Here is a 22771-nt window from a genome sequence, read left to right on the forward strand (position 1 = left end):
AGTCACAGGCCTCCACTCAGAGAAGCAATCCTCCACTACCACTCTTTGGCTTCTTCCATTGAGCCAATGTCTAATCCAATTTACTACCTCTCCATGTATACCTAGCGACTAAATCTTTCTAACTAACCTCCCATGTGGGACCTTGTTAAAGGCATTACTGAAGTCCATGTAGACAACATCCACTGCCTTCCCTTCATCCACTTTCCTGGTAACCTCCTCGAAAAACTCTAATAGATTTGTTAAACATGACCTACCACACACAAAGCCATGTTGACTCTCCCTGTCTATCCAAATACTTGTAGATCCTATCTTTTAGTGCTGTTTCCAATAATTTACCTACTACTGACGTCAAATTTACGAGCCTATAATTTCCCGGATTACTTTTAGAGCCTTTTTTATACAATGGCACAACATGAGCTATCTTCCAATCCCCCGGCACCTCACCTGTAGATACCAACATTTTAAATATATCTGCCCCTTCAATTTCAACACTAGTCTCCTTCAAGGTCTGAGGGAATACTGTCAGGTCCTGGGGATTTATCTATTCTGATTTGCCTCAAGATAGCAAGCACCTCCTCCTCTTCAATCTGTATAGGTTCCATGACCTCACTACTTGTTTGCCTTAGTTCCATTGACTACATGCCAGTTAACTTAGTAAATACAGATGCAAAAAACCCATTTAAGATCTCCCCAATTACTTTTGGTTCCATAAATAGCTGACCACTCTGATCTTCAAGAGGACCAGTTTTATCCCTTACTATCCTTTTGCTCTTAACATACCTGTAGAAGCTCTTTGGATTATCTTTCACATTGACTGCCAAAGCAACCTCATGTCTTCTTTTAGCCCTCCTGACTTCCTGATGAAGGGTCTTGGCCCGAAGCGTCGACTGTACCGCTTCCTAGAGATGCTGCCTGGCCTGCTGTGTTCACCAGCAACTTTGATGTGTGTTGCTTTTCTTTCTTAAGTTTTTTTGCACTTTTTATACTCCTCAAGCACCTTATTTGCTCCGTTTCCTATACATGCCATATATCTCTCTATTCTTCAACAGAGTTCCAGTATTAGATTAGGTTAGATTATGGGGACACTCAGTCCTCGTTTATTGTCATTTAGAAATGCATTAAAAAATGATACAATGCTCCTCCAGAATGATATCACAAAAAACACGGGACAAACCAAGACTAAAACTGACAACAAAAACATAAGGAATTCTGCAGATTCTGGAAATTCAAGAAACACACATCAAAGTTGCTGGTGAATGCAGCAGGCCAGGCAGCATCTCCAGGAAGAGATACAGTTGACATTTCGGGCCGAGACCCTCCGTCCTGACAAAGTTACTAAAACTGACAAAATCACATTAATTATAACATATAGTTACAACAGTGCAAGGCAATACGTAATTTGATAAAGAGCAGACCATGGGCACGGTAAAAAAAAAAGTCTCAAAGTCCCGATAGCCCCATCATCTTCCAATTTGGAGGAGGAGAAGATGGCGGCGTGACGCAGCGCACAGCAGCCATTCTGGTGAATGATATCTGTTATCTGTCAAGTAGGGTGCCATGCACAATCCTGATTTGATGGAGACAGACGTGAGAGCACGGAGGAACATCTGGAGAAACTTCTGAAATGCCTTCATCGCTGCCACTGCTACTGTGTGATCCAGAATCTTCGGAGGAGAAGGCCCCAAGTCCTCGGCTTTTCTTGTTGCTCGGCAGCCGGGGCGGGGTCAAAGCGCTCGCCAGAGTCAGTGCTTGGTGTCGGAGAGCTGGTCGGAGGCTCGAAGCTTTCCGATGGACTCAGAGTCGGCTGCTTCCAATGCACCGGCAGTTGTTGGCGCCTGGAGGTTTATGGCAGGGAGAGTTTCTCCCTTTTGCCGCCTGCTATCAGGAGTCGATCAGAACTTTGAGACTTTTTTTACCGTGCCCATGGTCTGCTCTTTATCAAATTATGGTATTGCTTTGCACTGCTGTAACTATATATTATAATTATGTGGTCTTGTCAGTGTTAGTCTTTGGTTTGTCCTGTTTTTTTTGTGATATCACTCTGGAGGAACATTGTATCATTTCTAAAAGACAATAAACGAGGACTGAGTGTCCTCATAATCTAATCTAATCATCTCACACAGACGGTAGAACGGAGAAACTCTCCCTGCCATGATCCTCCAAGTGCCGCAAACTTGCCGATACAGCACCATTGGAAGCACATGACCGCAGTGGACTCTTGAGTCTATCCGAAAACTTCAAGCTTCCACCCAGCCCTCCGACACCGAGCACCATCCTCTGCTGAGTGCTTCGACCCCGCCCCAGCCGCCAGGCAACAAGCAAAGCTGAGGACTCGGGGCCTTCCCCTCTGGAGATTTTGGATCACACAGTAGCAACAGCAGTGAAGCAGTAATTTCAGAAGTTTCACCAGATGTTCCTCCGTGCTCTCACATCTGTCTCCATCATATCAGGATTGTGCACGGCACCCTACTTGACAAATAACAGACATCACCACCGGAGTGGCCGCTGCGAGCTGCGTTGCGCCTCCATCTTCTCCTCCCGCCGAGTATCCCTTGAGAACCAAGGTTCCTTATTCTTATTCACTTTGCCTTTAATCCTGACAGGAACATACAAACTCTGCACTCTCAAAATTTCTGCTTTGAAGGCCTCCCAGTTACCAATCACATCCTTGCAGAGAACAACCTGTCCCAATCCACATTGTTTAGATCCTTTCTCATTTCTTCAAATTTGGCCTTTTTCCGGTTTAGAACCTCAACCCGAGAACCAGATCTATCTTTATCCATGATCAAGTTGAAGCTAATGGTGTTATGACACTGGAACCGAAGTGTTCCCCTACACACACTTCCGTCACCTGTCCTGACTCGTTTCCTAATAGGAGATCTAATATTGCATCCTCTCCAGTTGGTACCTCTATATATTGATTTGGAAAACTTTCCTGAACACATTTTACAAACTCCAACCCATCTAGACCTTAAATAGTATGGGAGTCCCAATCAATATGTGGAAAATTAAAATCCCCTACTATCACAACTTTGTTTCCTGCAGTTGTCTGCTATCTCTCTGCAGATTTACTCCTCCAATTCTCACTGACTATTGGGTGGTCTATAACACAACCCCATTAATGTGGTCATACCTTTCTTGTTTCTCAGCTCCACCCATATGGCCTCGGTAGACAAACCCTCTAATCTGTCCTGCCTGAGCACTGCTGTAACATTTTCCCTAACTAGCAATGCCACCCTCTCACCCTTCATTCCTCTGCCTCAATCATGTCTGAAACATCGGAACCCTGGAACATTAAGCTGCCAGTCCTGCCCCTCCTGTAGCCAAGTTTCACTAATGGCTATAATGTCGTAATTCCATGTGTCAATCCACGCCCTCAGCTCATCAGCCTTCCCCACAATACTCCTAGCATTGAAATAGACACACCTCAGAAGATTATTACCACCACACACAACACCTCTATTTGTGACTTTGCATGAACTTTTAGCATCATTTATTTTCACTCCCACTCTGCTATCTGCTCTGGCACTCTGGTTCCCATCCCCCTGTAAATCTAGTTTAAACTCTCCCCAGTAGCACTAACAAACCTCCCTGCAAGGACATTAGTCCCCCTGTAGTTCAGGTGTAACCCATCTCTGTTGTACAGGTCCCACCTGCCCCAGAAGAGGTCCCAATGATCCTGAAATCTGAAACCCTGCCCCCTACACCAGTTCCTCAGCCACGTGTTCATTCGCCAGAGCATCCTATTTTTACCCTCACTGGCACATGGCACAGGTAGCAATCCTGAGATTACCACCCTCGCTGTCCTGCTTTTTAACTTCCTACCAAGCTCTCTATACTCACTCTTTAGGACCTCCTCACTCTTTCTTCCTATGTCATTGGTACTGATGACATCGAGGAAAGTTCCCTCTCTTCCTGAAGAACAAGCACCCTATCTGACCACAGTCGAGTTGAGGAGGACCCTAGCCAGGTTAAGCCAATGCAAAGCTGTGGGTCTGGACAACATGCCTGGTCAAGTGCTGGGGGACAGTGTGGCCCAGCTAAAAGAGGTCTTAATGCCCCCCAGGGTTATGTGCTCAGTCTGCTGTTGAGTCATGACACCACTGCCAGATTCAGCTCAAACCACATCATAAAGTTCACTGATGATAAATACAGTAGTTGGCCTCAATCAACAACAATGATGAGTCGGCAAGCAGAGAAGAGATAGAGAGGCTTGTCAAATGGTGCAAGAATAACAACCAAGTCTTAACATGAAGAAGATAAAAGAGATGACTTTGGACTTCAGGAAGGCATAGGTCAACCACTCTCCATTGCACATCAATGGCTCTGCCTAGGAGAGAATGAAGAAACGATCTAACTTGGACCCACAACACCTCTTCACCAGTCAAGAAGGCACAATTTTCTAAGGAGATTGAGGCACACAATGCTCCCTGCCCCCATTCTAACAACTTTCTAAAGAGCACCATCAAAGGTATCCTGTCTGGCTGAATCATTGTGTGGTATAGAAGCTGCAAGGCATCAGACCACAGTCCCCTACAGAGGACAGTAAAAGCCGCCAAGAGGATCATCAGGGTCTTCCTTCCACCTATCTGTGACATTTACCGAAAATGTTGCAGACGAAGGTTCAAAAGCATTGTTGAGGATCCCTACCACCCATCCCACAATCTCTTTGACTCTCTCCTGTCAGGAAGGAGGTACAGGAGCATCAGGGTTAGGACTGCTAGACTCGGTAACAGCTTCTGCCCTCAGGCTGTGAGACTAATGAATATTACAACCAAGGTCTCGTCACTAGGACAGCAAACTGTTTACTGTACTGTTTACCTGTGCTGCACTTTACTACACCCATTTTGAATTATATTTTATTAATTTATTTATAGTATAATATTTTTGTTTATGTGCTGCATGTAATATATGTTGTGTGGGTGCACCGTGGTCCGGAGGAATGTTGTTTCATTTTGTTGTTTATATATACAGTCAGATGACAATAAACATGAACTTGAACTTAATCTCAAGACATTGTATTGCTTGTTGAGACTAACTGGCAACTAAATGGAGTGAGCACGATGTCACTAACTCGAAGAAGTGTTCTGACTTACTATAAACCATTTTAATATATGCTAATCAAATTAGCTTACCTTTGATATTCTTATGTTTTATTATGTTTCATTTCTTCATGGTTGATTTTGCTATTAAATTAAGATTCACATTTCTCAATATAAAAATGAAAAGTGCAATAAAAAGCTGGCACTAGTGTTTCCCAGTCATAACTAGATTTCTCATTAAGCTACAACATAATTTGACACCTGCACTCAAAGTATCAATCTCTACAGATGCAACTCCTCATCAATACAGATGGCTCTGGGCCTTTGCTTGCTGGAATGGGGGTGGGAGGATCTCACTGAATCCTATGGAATGTTGAAAGGCCTAGATAGAGTGGATATGGAGAGGATGCTTCCAAAGATGGGGACTCTAGGACCAGAGGGCACAACCTCAGAATTGAGGGACATCCAGTTAGAACAGAGATGAGGAGGAATTTCTTTAGCCAGAGGGTGGTGAATCTGTGGAATTCATTGCCACAGAAAGCTGTGGAGGCAGGTCATTGGGTGTATTTAAGGCGGAGATAATAGGTTTTTGATTAGTCAAGGCATGAAAGGTTACAGGCAGATGGCAGGAGAACAGGGTTGAGAAGGAAAATGGATCAGCCATGATGAAATATATTAGAGCAGACTTGATGGACCGAATAGCTTAATTCTGCTCCTATATCTTACAGTCTAATTTACAGAATTTGACTAATTGATTGAAACGTACATGAAAAACTGTAGCATAACACTTTACAGCACCAGCTGTAAGTTCACTACCCATCACCCTCTTAAACAGTTTGCATGCTGTCCCAGTGACTGCGTAAGTTTCCTCTGGGTGCTCTGGTTTCCTCCCACATTCCAAAGACATACAGGTTAGGATTAGTAAGTTGTGGGCATGGTAAATTGGCGCTGGAAGCATGGTGATACTTACGGGATGCCCCCAGCACATCTTGGACTGTGTTGTTTGTTGATGCAAATGACACATTTCACTGTATATTTCAATGTACATGTGACAAATAAAGCTAATCTTTATATTTATTTTTAACCTGGCCATGAGAACGAACAACTGATGGGAAATTCAATTGAGTTACATTTTTTTTCCAGCACTACACAACTGAATTTTTATTTTGCAGTGAAATGCAGTAAAGACCATTATCCTGGTATTTCCTTTCTCCAAGCAATCACAGATATCAGCCTTTACCCCAAAGAAACTTGCAACATTGAGTGTACAAACGTAATTGTCTTTAGCACAATACTTCAACAGCCATCTGGATGTACAAGCATTTCTAGGTCCATTTCTTGATCTGAGGACTAAACATTTAATATTTCCTATCAACTAAGGTGAATGTTCCTGGTACAGTCAATCAGGTAATGGAATTCACTCTTACATAATTGATGCACCATTACCGAAACTTTTGAGACACAGAATATGTCATTCTCATGGGATTTATATGAAACAAAGTACAAACGTTTGTAAATGAAAACATTTTTTTTTAACTCACATTTCTTGATTGAGGCGCAGATGACACAGCTTCATATTATGGAAAATCACAATGCAGACTGTTTTCTAGGAATGCAACCTCTCACCATCCCAAGTAATGTGGGTATCAGCTGTATACAGGAAGATAATCAGCAGGTCAGGCAACATCTATGGAAAGGAATAAACAGTCGGCATTTTTGGCCGAGACCCTCGACCTTTGGTGGTCATGACTTGTTATTCCTCACCATAGATGCTGCCTGATCTGCCGAGTTCCTCCAGCATTTTGTGTATGTTACTCTGGATTTTCAGCATCTGCAGAATCTCTTGTGTTCGGGAAGATAATGTCTCTTTCCAACAAAATGAAATGGCATCATCCTTTACTTAAACCATACTGTACCCGTTGCATTCTTTTGTTAAATCTTTAACTCATTTATATGCAAAGCACATATATTGCTCTAATTAGTTTGATGCTTTTCTGAGACATTCTCATCTGATATCTTTGGAAACCTTCAATATCCAAATTTTAGAGAGAAGGCGAATGATTATATTTGGATAAACAAGTTTCAACTAATAATGAAATCATGAAGCAAATAATTCTTTGCTTGGGACTTACTCAAGCTTCAGCATCACAAGGCTACATGCTGAAAATAAAAGTGAATTTACCTTTAATAATCTGCAATTTATTAGGTGCTGGGCGGGTAGAGTGTTCAGTTTGTCAACTCCACCTGTCTCTTTCCATATCATTAGCTTCTTGGTAGGTGGGGCCAGTTCTATGGTTGTGATAGTATCAGAAAAGTCCTCAATTTGATCACGAATGGTCTTACTATCCAGTTCCTTAACGCAATCCACAATAAGCTTCCGCCTCCTTTTACCCCGTCTTCTTTCTGAAGAAACTAACAAGAACATTAACAGTGTAAGATTCCACAGGGCCAATCAGTGGCGGGAGCAGAGCACTGCGAAGTAAATAGAAGTACAGAAGGGGCAAGTGGGGCGGCCATTGTTGGGAATACGCCAGCGGGAAGAGTAGGAGCATCAGGCTTTGATTCAGGAGGTTTCGATGTAAGAGGCTGAGGCTAAAGAAACAGGTTTGAAAATTTGGTCTTGGTTGCCCATTGGACAATGTAGGTAGGATGGCAGATACAGCAGTGGAATGCTCCTCCTGTAGGATGTGGGAATTCATGGACCTGATAGAGTCCCTGAATACTACACCTGCGGGAAGTATAGCCAACTCCAGCATTAGACCGCATTAAGGAGCTGGAGCTGGAGTTGGGCGAACTTAGGATCATCTGGGAGGCAGAGCAATTGATAGATATGATGTTTGAGCAGGTGGTTACACCTGGAGTGCGGAATTTAGGTGAACAACGAGAGAGGTAAAGGGAGACAGGAGTTAGTGCAGGTTCCCCCATGGCCATCCCCTCAGCAACAGGTATACCCCGTTGGATACTGATGATGGGGATGAACTATCTGGATAAGGCAGCAGCAGCCAGACTCTCTCTGGCTATCCATCCCATAGGATGATGATGGTTCCTTTCAGTCAATTACTGAGGTTTAGGATGCCCCACTCCTCAGAAAGGAACAGCGTGTGCGTGAGTGGATTTTAGGTGAGTAGGGGGTTGCACAGGTCCAGACCCATCCTCTCCACATCCCTTCCCGGATCCAGCGGCATGGTGGGGTCCAAGACGGCTGGGGGAAGTTCTGCTGCGGTGAATGGCCAGACCAAGCTTCGATGCAAGGGATGCCCTTTCCGCGCTTCACGGCACGTGTTTGCTAGATGGCCGTTGACCCTATGAGAGGTTCATCCGCCCTTTGACAGGTCTTGTTTCTCATCCTGCAGGGTGTCTAGCCACCCTCCTGACCAGGCAAGCCTGGTGGGGGAGCAGGTTTAGTCACCGACCACCCGACCATGCGACAGGTAGTACTGGGTTACATGGTACCAGTAGCACTCAGACGAGTGACCTGACCAGTACAGCAGCAGCCAGACTAATAGCACCGTGGTCGGCTCTGAGCCTCAGAAGGGTAGGGTGAAGTCAGGCAGAGCAAAGGTCATAGGGGATTCGATAGGGGGACAGGTAAGAGATTCTGCGGCAGCAAGAGACACCAGGATAGTGTGTTGCCTCCCAGGTGCTAGGGCACAGGGTATCTCTGAGCAGTTGCAGAATATTCTTGAAGGGAAGGGTGAGCAATCAGAGGTCGTGGTACATATTGGTACCAATGAGGGGCAGAGGTCGTGCGCAATAGGGAGTTAGGAAGGAGGTTGAAGAGCAGAACCTCCAAGATGGTAATCTCCGGATTATTCCTACTGCAACGAGCTAGGGAAGGTCAGAACAGGAAGACAGCACAGGTGAATGAGTGGCTGAGGAGATGGTGCAGGGGGCAGGGTTTCAAGTTCCTGGATAATTGGAACCTTTTCTAGGGAAGGGGTGACCTGTACCAGTGGGACAGGTGACACCTGAACTGGAGGAGAACCAATATTCTGAGAGATTTGCTAATGCTTTTGGGGAGGGTTTTAACTAGATTTGCAGGGGAGTGGGAACTGAAGTGCAGAGACAGAGGATGGGGCAGTTGGCGCACAAATAGAGACAGCTTGTGGGGAGTTTGTGAGGAAGGATCAGCAGAAGATAGAGCAAAGATGCACTCTGCCAGCTGATTTGAGATGTGTCTATTTTAATGCAATGAGTATCATAAACAAGGCAGATGAATTTACAGCATGAATCAATACTTGGAACTTGATGTTGAAGTCATTAGAGACTTTTTGTTGCAGGGGCAGGAATAGCTGCTGAGTGTACCGGGCTTAGATGTTTCAAAAAGGACAGGGAGGCAAAAGAGGTGGGGGAGTGGCATTGTTAATCAGGGATAGTATCATGGCTCCAGAAAAGGAGGAAGTAATGGAGGGATTGTCTACTAAGTCATTGTGGATGGAAGTCAGAAACAGGAAGGAGGCAATAACTCTTCTGGGTGTTTTTTAGACACTCCCTCCCAATAGTAACAGAGACATCAAAGAGGAGATAAGGAGGCAGATCTGGGAACAGTGCAATAATAATAGGGTTGTTGTGATGGGAGATTTTAACTTTCCTAATATTGACTAGAATCTCCTTAGAGCAAGGGGTTGAGATGGGGTGGAGTTTGTTAGCTGTGTTCAGAAAGGTTTCCTGACACAATATGTAGATAAGTCAACTGGAGGAGAGGCTGTACTTGATCTGGTATTGGGAAATGAGCCTGGTCAGGTGTCAGATCTCTTGGTGGGAGAGCATTTTGGAGGTAGTGATCACAACTCTATCTCTTTTACCATGGCTCTGGAGAGGGATAGCAGCAGGCAGTTTGAGAAAACACTTAATTGGGGTGGGGGAAATATGATGCTATTAGGCAGGAATTTGGGAACATAAATTGGGAGCAGATGTTCTCAGGGAAATGCATGGCAGAAATGCAGCAAATGTTCAGGGAACATTTTCATGGAGTTCTGCAAATGTATGTTCCACTGAGGCAGGGAAAGGATGGTTGGATAAAAGAACCATGGTGTACAAAGGATGTAAAAAATCTAGTTAAGAAGAAAAGAAAAGCTTAAGGAAGGTTCAAGAAACTAGGTACCGTAAGAGCTCTAGAAAATCACAAGAGTGCCAGGAAGGAGCTTAAGAATGAAATTAGGAGAGCTAGAAGGGGCCACGAGAAGGCCTTGGCAAGCAGGATTAAGGAAGACCCCAAGGCATTCTACAAGTATGTGAAGAGCAAGAGGATAAGTTGTGGGAGAATAGGACCAATGAGGTGTGATAGTGGAAACATGCGTGAAGCCGGAGGTCCTTAGAACGTAGAAAACATAGCAAACCTACAGCACAATACAGGCCCTTCGGCCCACAAAGCTGTGCCGAACATGTCCTTACCTTAGAAATTACCTAGAGTTACCCATAGTCCTCCATTTTTCTAAGCTCCACGTACCTGTCCAGGAGTCTCTTAAAAGACTCAATCGTATCTGCCTCCACCACAGTCGCAATTCCAGGCACTCACCACTCTGCGCAAAAATCTTACCCGACATCTCCTCTGTACCTACTTCCAAGCACCTTAAAACTGTGCCCGCTCGTGCTAGCAATTTCAGCGTTGGGAAAAAGCCTCTATCCACATGATCAATGCCTCTCAACTTCTATACATCTCTTATCAGGTCAACTCTCACCCTCCGTCGCTTCAAGGAAAAAAGGCCGAGTTCACTCAACCTATTCTCATAATCATGCTCCCCAATCCAGGCAACATCCTTGTAAATCTCCTCTGCACCCTTTCTAAGGTTTTCACATGCTTCCTGTAGTGAGGCGACCAGAACTGAGCACAGTACTCCAAGTGGGGTCTGACCAGGGTCCTATATAGCTGCAATATTACCTCTCGGCTCCTAAACTCAATCCCACGATTGATAAAGGCCAATGAGCCGTATGCCTTATTAATCACAGAGTCAACCTGCGCAGCAGTTTTGTATGTCCTACTGGACTTGGACCCAAGATCCCTCTGATCCTCCACAATGCCAAGTCTTACCATTAATACTATATTCTGCCATCATATTTGACCAACCAAAATGAACTTATCTGGGTTAACCAACTTATCTGGGTACTCAATGAATAATTTGCCTCAGTATTCATCAGTGAAAAGGACCTTGGCAATTGTGGGGATGCCTTATAGCGGACTGAAACACTTGCGTATATAGACATTAAGAAAGAAGTGCTGGAGCTTTTGAAAGTTATTAAGTTAGTTAATAGATAACTTAATAGATAAGTTGCCAGTTATTAAGTTAGTTAATAGATAACTTAATAGATAAGTTGCCAGGATCAGACGTTATACCCCAGGTTACTGTGGGAAGTGAGGAAGGAGATTGCTGAGCTTCTGGCAATGACCTTTGCATCATCAATAGGGACAGGAGAAGTACCAGAGGATTGGAAGGTTGCAAATGTTGTTCCTTTGTTCAAGAAAGGGAGTAGAGATAACCCAGGAAATTATAGACCAGTGAGTCTTACTTCAGTGGTGGGCAAGTTGTTGGAGAAGATCCTGAGGGTCAGGATTTATGAGCATTTGCAGAGACATAATCTGATTCGGGATAGTGAGCATGGCTTTGTCAAGGGCATGTCATGCCTTACAAACCTGACTGAATTCTTTGTGGATGTAAAAAACACATTGATGAAGGTAGAGCAGTGGATGTACTGTATATGGATTTCAGAAAGGCATTTGATAAGGTTCCCCATTCAGAAAGTAATGAGGCATGGGATCCAAGGAGACCTTGCTTTGCGGATCCAGAACTGGCTTGCCTACAGAAGGCAAAGGGTGGTTGTAGATGGTTCGTTTTCTGCATGGAGGACGGTGACCAGTGGGGTTCTGCAGGGATTTGTTCTGGGACCCCTCCTCTCTGTGATTTTTATAAATCACCTAGATGAGGAAGTAGAAGGGTGAATTAGTAAGTTTTCTGATTACACAAAAATTGGGGGTGTTGTGGCTGGTCTGGAGGGTTGTCAGAGGTTAAATCAGGACATCGATAGGATGCAGAACTAGGCTGAAAAGTAGCAGATGGAGTTCAACCTGGATAAGTGTGAAATGGTTAATTTCAGTAAATCAAACTTGAAGACAGAATATTAATGTCTTCATAATAGCACAGAATCAAATATCGCTGTGATGATTGTACATTCTAGTATCAATTGTTTGGCGACAATAAAGTATAAAGTATAATGGTAAGACTCTTGGCACTCTGGAAGATCAGCAAGTTCTTGGGGTCCATGCCCATAGGACACTCATGCTGCTATGCAGGTTGACAGTGTTGCTAAGAAGACATATGGTGTGATGGTTTTCATCAACCGTGGGATTGAGTTCAAGAGCAATGAGGTAATATTAAAGTGATATAAGATCTTAGTTAGACCCCACTTGTTTACTGCATTCCGTTCTGTTCACCTCACTACAAGGGTGTGGATACTAAGAGTGCAGAGGAGATTTACAAGGACGTTGCCTGGATTGGAGAGCATGTCTTATAAGAGTAGGTTGAGTGAACTTGGTCTTTTCACCTTGGAGTGACAGAGGATGAGAGGTGAACTGATAGAGGTGTATAAGATGACAAGAGGCATTGATCGTGTGGATAGCCAGAGGCTTTGTCCCAGGTCTGCAATGGCTAACACGAGGGGGCATAGTTTTAAGGTGCTTGAAAGTAAGTACAAGGAGGATGTCAGAAGTAAATTTTTCACACAGTGGTGGGTATGTGGAATGCAGGCCTATGCAGTAGGGAAATTCTAGGCAGTTTCTAGAGTAGGTTACATGCTCGATACAACATTGTGGGCCTGTAATGTGCTGTAGACTTCTGTGTTCTAGGATACATCAGTGTATTCTTTCCTTTGTGTTTACAACACTTTTGACACTATACTGTAAAAACTAACTGCCATTCAATAATTTGTCTCTTGTTATAGTCAAAGAAGAAACTACATCACATTCTCATTGTGAGAGATTATCATGTTCATGTAGAATATCAATAGAGTCAAATCTGTGCAGGTAAAATGTCAAATATGATCAGAGCTGGTAGCAGTATTAGTTGCTCAGCAATTTGCATTAGTTATTTTCAAGATTCAAGATTGTTTAATGTCATTGTTGTCATGAATCACATAATGTCAAATTTGTTTTGTCTTGGTTTAGTGAAAGCACAAGCAAAAATGGACCCTTCCAAATGGCCTACCAATCACATTCTGTTGGTGTCATTCCCAACAATTACCATATTTCCATTTCAATTCATTTAAGTATGGTCCACCTATAAAGTATTAACATATTAATTGAAACGGGCTGATATTCATCCCTAGTGGTAATTCTGGGGAGAGTGGGGCAGTAAAGCTACATCTATAACAGGCTAGCATTAAGCACACTTCCACAATTACACTGCCCTCACTCACTTGGCTGGCAATGCCCAGTAAGGCTGGCATCTGCAAACATATGAATTGAATTGAATTGACCTTATTTCTTACTTCCTCTACGTACATGGAGTAAAAATCTTTACATCTCCATCTGAATGTGCAATGTGCAAATTATAGTAATCTGTAATAAATATTATGTACAGTAAGGTATACAACAGACCAGTTAATATAGCTTAGAAATACAAATGTGTCAGCGTGAATTAATCTGATGGCCAATGCACCCCATGCCTTCTTAACCACAGAGTCAACCTGCACAGCAGCTTTGAGTGTCCTATGGACTCGGACCCCAAGATCCGTCTGATCCTCCACACTGCCAAGAGTCTTACCATTAATACAATGTTCTGCCATCATATTTGACCTACCAAAATGAACCACCTCACACTTATCTGGGTTGAACTCCATCCGCCAATTCTCAGCCCAGTTTTGCATCCAATCAATATCTTGCTGTATCCTCTGACAGTCCTCCACACTATCCACAACACCTCCAACCTTTGTGTCATCAGCAAACTTACTAACCCATCCCTCCACTTCCTCATCACGAAGAGTAAAGGTACAAGAACAGATCCCTCAGGCACACCACTGGTCACCAACCTCCATGCAAAATATGACCCATCTACAACCACCCTTTGCCTTCTGTGGCAAGCCAGTTCTTGATCCACAAAGCAATGTCCCCTTGGATCCCATGCCTCCTTACTTTCTCAATAAGCTGTAAGGGGTTTCTTCTTTTATGTTACTGCGTAGCCTAATTAAAATGGCTTCTTTGTTATGTTTTAATTGAAATGGCTTCTTTGTTATGTTAACTGCTGAGAAAGTCCTCCTGCTAGCAGTTTGTTTGGATCATGTTACTGATAAGAGGATGAACAAACCAATTGGGATAGATGTTATTCTTTCTGTGTATCTGTAAGTTAGTGTGATGTGCAGGTTTTTGTGCAGAATGCGGGAGAGAGAGACAAGGGATGGACCAGGTGCTGTGAGTCCGCTAACGGGGTCGGACTCCAAGCAGGAGTCCAAGGTCCAGGGTGTTTGGTGAGGAGAGGAGATGGAGACGGACTCGTGTGGAGTGTCTGGTCGACCACCGTTGTTGGTCCCAGGCGGCAGGTCAAGGTGGTCCGAGGGGTCGCAGGGTGAAGGAGGGTCCTGAGCTCCAACTGTTTGTGCATGAAGAGACTGAACTTTGATAAGTGTGGCGCCTTTTATTTTCCTTTTATATTTTACTCTCTATTAATTATATAGTTCCAGTTGTGACGGGCCCTATGAATTAGCCCTATGAGCTGTGCTCGTTTACCCCTATTAACTGTGCTTTTGAAAAGAGAGAGAGAGAGTGTTATTTAACACCAACAACTTGTTTTTAAAAGAGAGAGAGAGAGATGAAGACTGTTCACAGGTTGTTTATACTTTCTTCAAGGACATGGCATGTCAGTGTATTTCTTACACAGACAAAGGAAGGAGGAGTTATTTGAATGACAGTTGATGCTCAGCACGGGAAGATAAAATAGGAGGTCAGATGATACAGACCTCAGTCACATGTTTGGGACACTGAATGAGCATTGTTGTGCCCGCAGAAAAAGTGGGTTTTGGAGGATCGATCAGGCGGAATGATCAGTCGCTCTTGCAGTAAAAAGGAAAGGGGTTGACTGGTGGGGAGATGTCCATGTGTCCACCCTCACCTGGGTGATAGCTCCACCACAGAAAACCGGGGCCCTTTGTTGAAGTCACAGTCGGTGACTTTTAAAGGATTTCCAAGGACAACAAGAAAATTGACGGCGCCAGCTCACCTGAAGACTCAAATCTCTCCCTCTCTCTCTCTCTATCACTACTCAACTCAATACCACGAACTGAACTGAACTTTACTCATCATCGTAAGACTGTATCTTTTTACCCCTAGTCTTAAGGAAGCTTGGTTTTTCATACATATATTTCTACATTAACTGATATACTTACTTATATATATAATCATTGCTAACCCGTCTGATTTATCTACATTTATATTACTGTATTGCGTAGTTACCAATAAATATTATTAGTTAATAGCAATACAGGACTCCAAAGTGTTTTCCATCTCTGCTGATTCTTTATTCCCATCACGGGGTACGTGAAACAGTAATATCTATAAACTGTAAATCATCTAATTGTATCTGGTGTATTGTCTGTTATTTGGGTGGGGTGGGGTACATCACACAGCATCCACACAAACTATTAACCAGTTTGGCGGGGCCGAGGGCTGTTTCCCTAGACAACAGTGAGCTGAGCGACCCTGAGGCTGGCCAGGGGGGCTACATCTGGGGGCTTGTCCGGGATTGGATTCAGTGGTATGCTGTGTGGTTGCCCTGTTTAAATCAGTAATGTGTGTCCCTGTGGGTTATTTGCTGGTTATTGCTGCATGCGTGGTGGGTGAGGTCTTTGTTCGAGTTCAAACTAGCACTGACGAGTTGGTGGTGGACCTGGGGATGGAAACCCAGGTCGTCAATTGGAATGAAACACAGGGGACAGAGGGGATTTGCACCGCTGAACTGAACGCTCAGAAATGCAGGCCGGAGACGGAGTGCTGCTCTTGTGGGACATCCATTGCAGACTTGGAATTCACGATCGTCAAAGTGGAGAAAGAGTAACGGAATTCCGAGCCAACACTGCGGTCGTGTACTGATGAATTAATCCAGGGAGATGAAACAATAACCCACCTCGAAGGGATCAGCAGAAACTCAAGACGTCGATCCAGAAAAGATCGGAAGACTTACAAGTTGGGGAAGATCAAGAAGGTGTTCTGACTAAGGCCAACAGAAAACCGAGAGCCCAGGGAGGAGAGTTTGACTACACTCCCGAGGAGGTGAAGCAATGGAGGACAGATCTCGGAAAAGGGAGGCAGACGCTTGAAAGGAACCTGAAGATGGCTATCGACAGTTTAAATGAAGTGGAAAAACTGAAAGTTGACCTGGAAAAAGTAATCAGGAAGAAAAAAACTGGAGGCTGAACATCCTTTAACTGCTGCTTTTCAGGTCAGGGTGGAAGAAGCTGGTGGGGTAACTGCGTCCCAGATTGAGATGGCCAAGGAGCATGAGTCAGAACTGCTGAGGCTGTGGCAAGAGTTGAAGGAGTCCCCGAAGAAGCTAACGTCTCGACTGCAGGAGGCTGAAGGGGTAGCCCTGGCTAAATGCTTCAGTTTGGAGAAACTCAAACAGCAGCTACCGATCGAGGGAATGAGGAAGAATACAGATTCAAAGGATGATGTGCTGGACATGTGGTACATGCTGCCTTTCGCTAACTTCCCCGTGATTGAGGAAGAGACCTTTGTCCCTTCTCCCACTGAGTCAGGTGTAGTGGGGAGGGCTAGCTGTGGGCAGTCTCGGTTACAGCAGGACCAGGAAGGAAAAGAAGCGGGGCCCCAGACACGGGACAGGGGGCTCCGAGTTGTAGTGGTGGCATGAGTGAGAGAGGAGAGGAGTTGGCAAGCAGACCCGAGGTATCCCTAGTAGTGTCCGAGCCTTTAGGGTTTAGGTGAGGGGGTATGGAGTTCTCGGAGAATTAGCTTGCTCCCAGATAGGTTGGCCTATGTAGTGCCTGTGGACGGGCAGAAGGTCCACTGTTTGGGGAGCAATGTCACTGTGTGTATCTGGGTTTTTGTGTCTGTAGGACTGGTTGGCGAGTTATTTATAAGTCATGAGGACATGACTTTATTTGGTGGGGGAAGAGTGTAAGGGGTTTCTTCTTTTAGGTTACTGCGTAGTCTAATTAAAATGGCTTCTTTGTTATGTTATAATTGAAATGGCTTCTTTGTTATGTTAACTGCTGAGAAAGTCCTCCCGCTAGCAGTTTGTTTGGATCATGTTACTGATAAGAGGATGTACAAACCAACTGGGATAGATGTTATTCTTTCTATGTGTCTGTAAGTTAGTGTGATGCACGGGTTTTTGTGCAGAAGGTGGGAGAGAGAGACAGAGGATGGACCAGGTGCTGTGAGTCCGCGAACGGGGTCGGACAACAAGTAGGAGTCCGAGGTCCAGGGTGTTCGGCAAGGAGAGGAGACGAAGACAAACTCGTGTGGAGTGTCTGGTCAACCACCGTTGTTGGTCCCAGGTGGCAGGTCGAGGAGATCCGAGGGGTCGCAGGGTGAAGGAGGAGGGTCCTGAGCTCCAACTGTTTGTGCATGAAGAGATTGAACTTTGATAAGTGTGTCGCCATTTATTTTCCTTTTATATTTTATTCTCTATTAATTATATAGTTCCTGTAATATCTATAAACTGTAAATCATTTAATCGTATCTGGTGTATTGTCTGTTATTTGGGTGGGGTGGGGTACATCACACAGCATCCACACAAACTGTTACCCAGTTTGGCGGGACTGAGGGCTGTTTCCCTAGACCACAGCGAGCTGAGCAACCCTGAGGCTGGCCGGGGGGCTACAAAGCCTTGCATGGGGTACCTTATCAAATGCCTTGCTGAAATCCATATACACTACATCTACTGCTCTTCCTTCATCAATGTGTTTAGTCACATCCTCAAAAAATTTGATCAGGCTCGTTAGGCACAACCTGCCCTTGACAAAGCCATGCTGACTATTCCTAATCATATTATACCTCTCCAAATGTTCATAAATCCTGCCTCTCAGGACCTTCTCCATCAACTGAAGTAAGACTCACTGGTCTATAATTTCCTGGACTATCTCTACTCCTTTTCTTGAATAAAGGAACAACATCGCAACCCTCCAATCCTCTGGAACCTCTCTCGTCCCCATTGATGATGCAAAGATCATCGCCAGAGGCTCAGCAATCTCCTCCCTTACCTCCCACAGTAGCCTGGGGTACATCTCATCCGGTCCCGGCGACTTATCCAACTGGATGCTTTCCAAAAGCTACTGCTACTGTTACTGCCACTGCGACGTCGACTCAGGACTAGGGGCCAGCGTCAGGCACAATGACGGACTCTCCACTTCTCCCTCTCCCTCATCCATGTATTCAGTTCACCTACATTGGCCGTGCCGCTGTCTTCTAGGAGCGTGTTGACCATAGTCTTGGGAGGGCGCCCAGGGTTCATCCTCTCATGCTTGGGCTCCCATATGATGACGAGGCTGGCAGGTACTTCGGGGTGGTGTAGACAGTGCCCCGCTAGTTGCAGTCTTCTCGCCTCGATTTTAGTGGTGAGCATCGGTAGGTTGTTATAGAGCTCGACATTCGTCATGTGCTGTTGCCAACTCATGTCAAGAGCCATCCGGAGCATTCATGTATAGCAACCATCTAGAGACTTTCGCATCGTCTTGGTGAGTGTCCACGTCTCGCATCCGTATGTGAGAATGAACTCTATGACTGCTATGAAGATCCTCTTTTTAAGCCCTCTGGTCAGGTTTGACTTTCAGATTTCCTTCATGTCATTCATAGCCCTCCATGCCAGCGCCTTCTGTATCTTTATGTCCTTCTCTGAACTCATCAGTCTTGACCCGAGGTACTTGAAATCAAAGACTTTCTTAATGGTATCATTCTTTACGGTCTTGAGGGTACCTTTGTCGCAGTTATATGCCATGTACTCTGTCTTTTTAGCGTTTTGGCGAAGTCCAACTTTATTGCACTCAATTTCAACTTTTGTCCGTAGCTGCTGTGCTTCTTCCATCTGGTCAGAGAGCAGCAATAACTCCACAGTGAGAGAAAATTGACAAGATTTTGGCACATTAGCCTTCATAAATCAAAGTATTAAGTATGGATCTCTGATGGTGAGAGATAGAATTATATCTTTAGAAAGAGGTGACATAGGGTCAGGAAATGTTGAATCTTTGTGAGTGGAGTTAAGAAATTTCAAGGGTAAAAAATACATTTGGGGAATCATATATAGGCTTCCAAATAGTAGCCAAGTTGTGGGGTTTAGATTGCAAAGGGAGTAGGAAAAGGCATGTGATAAGCATAATGACACAATTGTAATGGGGGACTTCAATATGCAAGGTGATTGGGAAAATCAGGTTGGTGTCGGATTGCAAGGGAGGGAATTTGTTGAATGCCTATGAGATGGCTTTTTAGAGCAGTTTATGCTTCAGCCTACTCGGGGAAAGGCCATCTTAGATTGGGTATTGTGTAATAACCCAGATCTTATAAAGGAGCTTAATGTAAAGGAACCGTTAGGAGGTAGTGATCATATTATGATTGAATTCATACCGCAGTTTGAGAGGGAGAAGCATAAGCCACATGTATCACTATCTCAATGGAATAAAGGGAATTACAGAGGCACGAGAGAGGAACTTGCCCACGTGGATTGACAGCAGAGCAGAGATGGCAGAAGTTTCTGGGATTAGTTCACAAGGTGCAGGATAAATATGTTCCACAGGGGAAGAAGTTCTCAAAAGGCAGGGGTAGGCAACCATGGCTGACAAAGGAAGTTAAGGACTAAATAAAAGCCAAGGAAAGATCATATAAGGTAGCAAAAGTGAGTGGGAAGTTGGATGATTGGGAAGCTTTTAAAATCCAACAAAAGGCAACTAAAAAAGCTAAAAGAAGGGAAATAATGAAATATGAGGGCAGACTATCCAATAACATAAAGGAGGATACCAAAAGTTTTTCAGTTATATAAAGAGTAAAGGGTGGTGAGAATTGATATTGGAACACTGGAAAATGATGCTGGTGAGGTAGTAATGGGGGACAAAGAAATGGCAGATGAACTTTCTGGGTACTTTGCAATTGACCACTGTGCAAGACACTAACAGTGTGCCAGAGGTCTGCGAGTGTCAGGGAGCAGGAGTGAGTGCCATTGCTATTGCAAAGAAAAAAGTGCTGAGTAATCTCAAAGGTTTTAAGGTGGATAAGTCACCTGAACCAGATGGACTACATCCCAGAGTCCTGAGAGAGGTTGCTGAAGAGATGGTGGATGCATTGGTGATGATCTTTCAAGAATCACTTGATTCTGGCATGGTCCTGGAGGAATGGAAGATTGCAAATGTCACTCCATTCTTTAAGAAGGGAGGAAGGGGAAAAAGGAATATATAGGCCATTTAGCCTAACCTCTGTGGTTGGGAAAGTGTTGGAAACCGTTATGAAGGATGAGGTTTCAAAGCACTTGGAGATTAATGATAAAATAAGTCAAAGTCAGTATTGTTTCTTTGAAGGAAAATCTTGCCTGATAAATTTGTTAGAATTTTTTCAGTAAGTAACAAACAGGGTGGACAAAGGAGAGGCACTGGATGTCATTTACTTGGATTTTCAGAAGGCGTTGATAAGGTGTCACACAACAGGCTGTTTAACAAGATAAAAATCCTATGGTATTACAGGAAATATACTGGCATGGATAGTGGAAAAGCTGACAGGCAGGAGGCAGCGAGCTGGAATAAAAGGGGCCTTCTCTGGTTGGATGCCAGTGACTAGTGGTGTTCCTCAGGAGTCAGTATTGGAACACTTGCTTTTCACGTTGTTTGTCAATGATTTCGCTATGGAAATAATGGCTTTGTGCAAAGTTTGGAAGAATGGGCAAAAAAAGTGGCAGATAGAATACGGTGATAGTAAATGTATGATAATGCATTTTGATAAAAGGAACAATAGTGCAGATTATTATTTAAATGGGGAGAAGGTTCAAACATCAGAGGTGCAGACGGACCTGGGAGTCCTCGTGCAAAACTCCCAGAAGGTTAATTTACAGGTTGAGTCTGTGGTAAGGAAGGCAAATGCAATGTTGGCATTTATTTCAAGGGGAATAGGATTTTAAAGCAAGGAGATAATGTTCAGCCTTTATTAGACACTAGTCAGGCCACACTTGGAGTACTGTCAACAGTTTTGGGCTCCATATCTCAGAAAGGACTGTCATTGGAGAGTCCAGTTTACAAGGATGATTCTGGGAATGAAGGGGTAAACATATCAGCTTTGGGCCTGTACTCAATGGAATTTAGAAGAATGTGTGGGGATCTCATCGAAACCTACTGAACGTTGAAAGAATTAGATAGTGTGGATGGGGAGAGGATGTTTCCCATGGCGGAGGTATCCAGAACTAGACAGCACAGCCTCAAAATTGAGGGGCAACCCTTTAGAACAGAGATAAGGAGTTTTTTTTTAGCCAGAGTGTAGTAAATCTGTGGAATGCTCTGCCACAGACTGCTGTGGAGATCAAGTTCACGTGTATATTTAAGGCAGAAGTTGATCATTTCCTGATTAGTCTGGGCATCAAAGGATACGGTGATAAGGCAGGTGTATGGCGTTGAGTGGGATTCGGGATCTGCATGATGGAATGACCGAGCAGACTCGATGGGCTGAATGGCCTAATTCTGCTCCTATGTCTAATGGGAATTGGGATGTTATGTTGAAGTTGTATAAGATGTCGGCGAGGCCTTATTTGGAGTCCAGTGTGCAGTCTGGTCACCGACATACAGGGAAGATATTAATAAGACTGAAAAGGTACAGAGACAATTTACAAGAATGTTAATTAGACTTGAGGACATGAATTATAGGAAAAGGTTGAATATGTCAGGAATTTATTCCCTGGAGTGTAGGAGAATGAAGGGAGATTTGATAGAGGTACACAAAATTATGAGTGGTGTAGATAGGATAAATACAAGCAGGCTTTTTCCACTGGGGTTGCGTGAGATTAGAATTAGAGGTCATGGGTTAAGAGTGAAAGGTGAAATGTTTAAGGGGAGCCTGAAGGTGAATTTCTTTACTCAGAGGGTTGTAAGAGTGTGGAAAAAACTGCCAGCGGAAATTGCAACATTTAAGAGAATCTTGGGTAAGTATGTCTGTACATGGATGGGGGGAATATGGAAGGCTATGATGCAGGTACAGGTCAATGGAACTAGGCAGAAAAACGGTTCAGTATGGACTAGATGGGCCAATTTGTCTCCTCCTGTGCTGTAGTGCTCTATGATTCTATAAGATGGAATTTTTACATTTCCTTATTCATCTTTAAATAACAGTCTTCTTTTTGAAGTCATTATTATTTTTCTTTCTGTACAGAAGAAAATTTAAGGGAGGAAAAAGAATAACAAAAGCAGTAGATGGACACAGCCATCAGTGGTCAAGCAGCTCAGTATACATTAGGAAAAGCAAAGCATACCTAGTAAACTAGGACTAGAATATAAAACTTACCTTCATCTACCAAAAGCTGTCTTCTTTCTAAAGGCTATCACATACGTACATGAAATTTCTTTGTCTGGGAAGCATACTTTAACAGCAGCCTTCAAAAAAACTATACTGATTTTGTACACCATTGGATCCATTTAGTGTACAACAGAAAACATCAGCATCTGCAGTTTACAATTGCATTTGCTTGGCCCACATCCTTTATGCCTGACCAGGCCATGCATCACCTTTACTACTGATGTTAACAGTGGAAAGGATGGAGCTG

General features: G+C 43.9%; 1 protein-coding gene across 1 annotated transcript in view; it reads right to left on the reverse strand.

Annotated features, from left to right (window-relative positions):
- Positions 1–22771, reverse strand: part of LOC140188198 (double-strand-break repair protein rad21 homolog) — a 99480-nt gene that overhangs the window by 51995 nt on the left and 24714 nt on the right. The window contains exon 8 of the mRNA XM_072244235.1: positions 7225–7454. Coding sequence (XP_072100336.1) covers positions 7225–7454 — 230 coding nt within the window. The remainder of the gene's footprint in view (positions 1–7224; positions 7455–22771) is intronic.

The sequence above is a fragment of the Mobula birostris genome, chromosome 2 (genome assembly GCF_030028105.1).
Source record: "Mobula birostris isolate sMobBir1 chromosome 2, sMobBir1.hap1, whole genome shotgun sequence".
Classification (NCBI taxonomy): domain Eukaryota; kingdom Metazoa; phylum Chordata; class Chondrichthyes; order Myliobatiformes; family Myliobatidae; genus Mobula; species Mobula birostris.